We start from the raw sequence: 6,028 nt of genomic DNA, 5'->3' as shown, positions 1-6,028 counted from the left end.
GCGTCTTCTCGTCACGCTCCGTAGGGAGAGGCGGCGCGCGGCGCAGGAGCTGCAGCGGAGGGGAGATGGCGAAGGGGCGGGGCCGTCGAACGCACCGTCGGGCGGCCAGTAGGTTAGGGTTAGATAAAATCTAGCCGTTTTTCATTCAAACTTGTAAAATATAATAAAATTTGAATGAAAACTTTTATTTTCGTTCAATTTATTTATTTAGGGGGCGCGTTTGGAAGACGCGTTTGGAGAGCGACGTCTCCAAAACGCTGCAGGAAGAAAACGTGTCCCTCGTACGCTGGATCCGGCGCCGTTTGGAGAGGATTTGGTGGACGCGGTAAGAGCATCTCCAGCCGTCTCCCCGGGAAGCCCTCCAGGACCCCCTTTTTTCATCCGGATGGACGAAAACGGCCTAGCCGCGCCCCCGGAACCTCGTTTTCGCCCGGATTTGGGCTTTCATCCGTCCGGCGAGCCCAGGTCATCCCCGGCCCCGCGGGGAGCGCTCGGGGACTCCGGACGAAACGAAAGCGCGGGAAACGTCGAGAAAACATCCCGCGCGGATGGTGGCCCCGACTTGTCGACGACAGAGGCCAACCGTCTTCCGCGCGCTTCGAAAGCCTGCCGCCGGTCAGACTTCGCCGGACGCGTAGCTTCCACGCGGCGTCGCCTCGGATTCACGCGCGGCTCCCTCTATTTATCGCGGAACCTACCGCGTCTCGCCACATTCACCACCGCCGTCTCCCTCCTCTCCCTAGCCCTGTCTTCTCTCACCAATCGACCTCCACCAGCGAGCAATGGCGGGCCACGGGGCGGCGAACAACGGCTTCGGCCGCCGTTCCTTACACCAGTGGGAGGCGGGACTCCTGCACATGGCGAGCCCACGTGCCCGGAGGATGGCGCCTGAGCGCGGGGGGGTCCGATCCCACCGCTTCCGGTGGGAGGCGACGAGGTCGACGCCGCTATCGACGCTGTGCTGGTCACCCTCACCGACGAGCAGCGCGAGGAGGATCGGTACCGCACCGACAACTACGATGCCTGGAACGAGTTCTTCCGTCTCCGGCATGAACGGGAACTCGTAGCGTACGACGGTCCTCCCCCTCCTCCATCGCGTAACAACGCCGCCGGCCACCACCGCTGGTGGGGTGTGCCGGTCCGCACGCTCGTCCGTGTGCTCGCGCACATCGAGGCCGGCAACTCCCCCCTGGGATGCCGGTGGCGGCGCCGAACGCCGGGAACCGAGCGACGACGATATGTAGTAGTTTATGTTTTCATCTGGCCGAATTCAAATATATGTACCAATTGGGGCCCCTTATCCAGCTAAAGGATTTTTCTCTTTTTTTCATTCATCATTATTCTATTTTCTATATATATATGTACGAACTCGCCTACGTATGTAAATATCTTTAAATTTCGCTTATGTTTGAACGAATTTCGTCTTGTTTTATCCGAATTTACCGTTATTTATCAAAAAAAATCATCCATCCTAGGCTCGTCGCTGGGAAATGAGCTCCCCAAACCAAAAATTACATCCATTCGGTGCTATTTAGCGCCAGATTTCGACCCGGGGAGCCCAATGGCTGGGATGCTCTAAGCCGTTCCGTTCCGTGTCGCCGTCGCGCGCGCGCGCACTTGTGTTGTGTCCCGCCTTATCGTCACCCTCCGGCGCGTTTATTTTCCTTCTCCCGCGGCGTCGCCGAATGTGCCGGCCCGACTTGCTCATTCGGGGCGTTCGGCGGGGACAATCTCCCATTCCCACTGAAATATCTCCCGGGCTCTCAAGCGCTCGAGCGCGGGGACAATCTCATGACCGAGAGAATTATCTGCAGGCCGCGCCGCGCCATGGCGTGTTCTGCTTTCTTCTCCGTTCCGGCAAAAGGGGAAATCGCCCGTGCCGCCCAGGGTTTCGCTGCATTCGGCACTTCGGCCGCGGTTTAGCCCCAAAGTGTCCTGGCAGGTTCATGCGAATCGCGATTCTGTTCAGTGTACCATATCGGTTTTCACTGAAAGAAAGGATATAACACGTGCGACAAAAATAGCAGCAGATCAGCCGTGCGCCATTCTTTTTTCTTGGCCGGGATACAGCTGCGGCTCACTGATTGTTCCTAATCCGGCCGGTATGCATGAACCATGGTATCTCGATCGTTGTTTCCTTTCCTTCAGGATCACTTCACTTGTAGTAATCGTCGTACGAAAGCCAAAAATTACAACAGTAGTACTCCCTCAGATCCATCTCCATCGGTCTGTAATTCTATCCGGCAACAGCGCCGGACAGACCGATTCCAAGGTGCCAGTAGAGGCGGCCGCCGTTTTGGGTTTTTTTGTTTTGTTTTTGAGCCTCAACTAGGGATGCTAGCCCTAGTATCTGATCAAAAGCACATCACACACACCACACTCACGCACACCACAACGCACACCCCAGCTATAACCCTAACTAGACCTGCAACCTATACCAAACACATCCTAAGAGACTTCTGAAGCGGTGCTTCAGGACGGCGGGCACGTCGTCTTCTCCTGTGGCTCGTGGACGAGACGTGAAGTGAGGCACCTGCAAAATTTTAGGGGCAAGGCCCCGGTGAGATACCCAGAAATTCACTCCCAAGGGGAGTCGAACTCGAGCGGGTTGGCAGGCCACTGCCTCGCCCAACCACTGCGTTGTTGTGCGCGTCTCCCTTTTGGGTCTCTCCGCCAGTATCGACAACTCCAATTAGGGCACCTCCAATTAACAGCCCAATTTTTTTTAAAATATAAATAGTTATTACAACTCATTACACCTCCAATTAGGCTTTGTCTGGATGCACTGTGGATGCGGCAACGCTGGGCATCATTCTTGGCGAGCCCGTGGTACGATGGATTAGGGATGATCTCAGGCTTGCATCCACCTTCGGGCATCATTGTCGTTGAGCCCGTGGCACAATGGAAAATCGATGATCTCAAGCTTGTAGTCCACCTCTGAGTACTACATTGTCCAAATGCTACCAAATTAAGCTAGTGAAGCCCTAAAATGATACACTACATCGGAAGAAAAACATCAATGACGGAAACTCACATCGCCAAGCCCGGACTCGCTGGACGTGTCATTGTCGTTCCATATCTGCAATTTTTGAAGGATGTAGCGGATAAAGTTTCCGGAGCCGCATGAGATGGTGGGAAACCGAAATGGCGTCTCCTTCCAAACAAGGGCGCGAGCGGCAACAGAGATCCATCGGTGTTGCATGGAAGTTCCTCTACAGCGGATCGGGGTGGGGTGGCGGTGATTTTGTGGGCGAGGAGGCGAGCGAGAGGGTGAATAAGGGTGAGGGAGACGTCTGGTCACTAGTGAGTAGTGCCCGCCTATCAGTTTTCGATTTGGCACGCGTGCCAACGCCCCTAGGCCAGCACCTATGGGTCGAGGCTAGTGCGGGGTTGCTAGATAAAGTTTTAGGGGCAACTCATAGCCCGATAAAGTTTTGGGGCGGAAGTAGAAGGCCGTCTCGAGTGGGTGTCCAAAAGACCATTTGATGGTGCATGCATTCTGGCGGATACTCCAAGTGTCGTGGTTTCAATTGAACTATGGACAACACCACGCAAATTATTACTATATTCCATCCATTTCTAAATATATGATGCATAGTTTTTGGCATGAAAATTAAAGAACACACGTGGAGGTGGAGGGAAAGGTACATCAGTTTTGGACGAGATAGCCCCCTGACTAATGACAAGAGAAAATATGGGAATTTCCATTAGAAATAGAAATGTAATTAAAATTATTAAAAACATTTACTATACCTTATATTTAGAACTTTTTTCTTAAAAAACTATATGGCTTATATAGAAAAGCTAAGGGAGTACCATTTAGGGTTGTTTCTATCCTTAGTAAACTTTACCAGATCCCCAATTATAACCACAAAGCCGAAATTAACAAGGACTTATCCTGATCCGAGCCACATATATATATACGCACAAGGAATCCGATTGTGTTTCTTCCCACGAGGAAATTACAGACGCACGCGAAACCCGATATACTATATGACTCGACATAGATAGGGCAATCCGTTTCGTTCAGCCAGCTAGAAACATGAGCCATGTTTTCCCAGAGCAGGTAGGGGGGGCGCGCGGTTGCGGATCGTCGCCCCAGCGCGGAAATGACCATTTCAAACTCGCGAACGGTTCCCTTTGGCTTCCCCTCTCCGCACAATGAGCATGCCGCAGCAAGCTAGACCGGCCCCACGTTTTTCCTCACGTCCGCCACGTCCCCTCTCGATCCATCCATTGCCGCACCACACGATCATAACCAACTCCTCGTCTCGTCTCTATAAAGAACCCGCCTCCGCGAGCCCCCACGATCCAGTCGGTCGATCGAGCACGCACGGTTGGTGGAGCTAGCAGAGGCCATTGATCGACACCGCCGAAACCCCCCCTCTCGTCGATCTCCGCTCGCCAGCAGCACACGCGTCCCGGCAGTCGAGATGCCGCCCATGGCGACCGCGACGTCGGACTCCGCCGCCGCCCGACGTTTCGCCGTGGCCTGCCGCGTGCTCTGCCGGCTCGTCAAGGCGGCCGGCCCGGTGCCGATGTCGGCGTACGGAGCGGCGGCGCGCGTGGGGGCTGTGCAGGGGCCAGACGGCCCGCCGGCTGACCGGACGCAGCAGCTGACGATCTTCTATGGGGGGAGGGTGGTGGTGCTCGACGGCTGCACGCCGGCCCGGGCCGCCGAGCTGATCCGGTACGCAGCGGCGGCGGTGACACCACCTGCGGCCGCGCCGGCGACGGCGCTGGTGGACATACCCATCGCCAGGAAGGCGTCGCTGCAGCGGTTCCTCTCCAAGCGCAAGGACAGATCCGTCACGGCCCTCGAGGGTCCACCGTACAGTCATCCGGAGGAGGCGGCGGCGTCGTCGCCGCCGGCGAAGAAGCGCAAGACCGAAGCTTCTTCCTGGCTCGCCCTGGGTAGCTTAGGAGACATGCACGCGCAGTGATCCATCGCCTAAACATGCATCGACCTGTGACGTGACAGCTTCCCTGCTGGCGGTGACAAGTGAAGTAGGATGTTTTTTTTTTGCGGGGTGAGTAGGATGTTATTTAACAACCAGTGATATTGTGGAAATTCAATTCGGATGCTGGATTCATATGCTCTCCATCTAAAAAGTATACTTCTTCTTATCAAAATATTCCAATAAAAAATTCCACATGTAAATCTCGACAATCTACATGCGCACATACATTTTCGCGAAAAAAAGGTTATTTTTTGTGGTCGATGAAAGACAAAACGAGACTGGTTTTGTACTTACACATATGGATGTGGGTGTTTTCGGTACGGTCAATTAATTCTTCGAGATTCCCGCCCACCCGCCGTGGTAGATGCAAAAGTGACTCTCTCTTTTCTCTTTTTATCCAAATCTCAAAGCAAAATAAATGGTGATAGAAACACCTACATCCATTGTATATTATCGAAAATATCTCTAAAAATATGATTCTTGTAGCAACATTGGAAAAAAAATTGGTTGCTGCTACAAGCCATCTAAAAACAATCTGTTATGGGCTTCCAAAAGACGCTGAGATTCTAGGAGCGTGCTAGGCGTCGGTCGGCAGATCCTCGCGATATGATTGGTTGCTTTCCCGCCCACTCGATCACCATCTTGCGGTCGAGATTTAATCACAATATCTTTAAATCGTTTTCTGATACTGCGATGTATCGGGGAGGGGATGTCGCTGATAGTAGTGCAACAAAAAAACTCACAAAAAAATATTTTAACAGATTTTTTTTGCATGAAACTGATTTACCACAAAAACCAAAGACTGTTGTCCACAAAAATCATAACGGAGTACAACAAAACATAGTTTGCAATCCATGTTTGAAATATTTCGAACACTACTAGTACGAATAGCAAAATTTAATGAGCAACAACAGCTAGTGTGTCCCAGCCACGTGACTAAAGTAGAGAATAACGTCATGAGATGGACTTGTCGCGAAGAGAAAGAAAACAAACGTGTCACGAAGAGAAAGACAATAGTACTATACTACTATATGTTTTCCAATATATGAAGAGAAAGACAACAGTAC

The 6,028-nt window shown here is 52.4% G+C and overlaps 1 protein-coding gene across 1 annotated transcript; it reads left to right on the top strand.

Moving 5' to 3' along the window:
• The first annotated feature begins 4,442 nt into the window (after positions 1–4,442).
• On the top strand, positions 4,443–5,066 carry LOC124694422 (protein TIFY 11a-like). The gene has a single exon (XM_047227407.1). It carries the CDS (start codon positions 4,443–4,445, stop codon positions 4,941–4,943), a length of 501 nt encoding a protein of 166 aa, XP_047083363.1. The 3' UTR covers positions 4,944–5,066.
• Positions 5,067–6,028: the final 962 nt, after the last annotated feature.

Source organism: Lolium rigidum, chromosome 3 (genome assembly GCF_022539505.1).
Source record: "Lolium rigidum isolate FL_2022 chromosome 3, APGP_CSIRO_Lrig_0.1, whole genome shotgun sequence".
In the NCBI taxonomy this organism is placed as follows: domain Eukaryota; kingdom Viridiplantae; phylum Streptophyta; class Magnoliopsida; order Poales; family Poaceae; genus Lolium; species Lolium rigidum.
Note: the sequence above shows the minus strand (reverse complement) of the source record. Positions and strands in the feature narration are given on the sequence as shown.

Bases quoted from the DNA above. Each gene is read 5' to 3' on its own strand.
- LOC124694422 (XM_047227407.1), top strand. From the start codon at position 4,443: ATGGCGACCGCGACGTCGGACTCCGCCGCCGCCCGACGTTTCGCCGTG.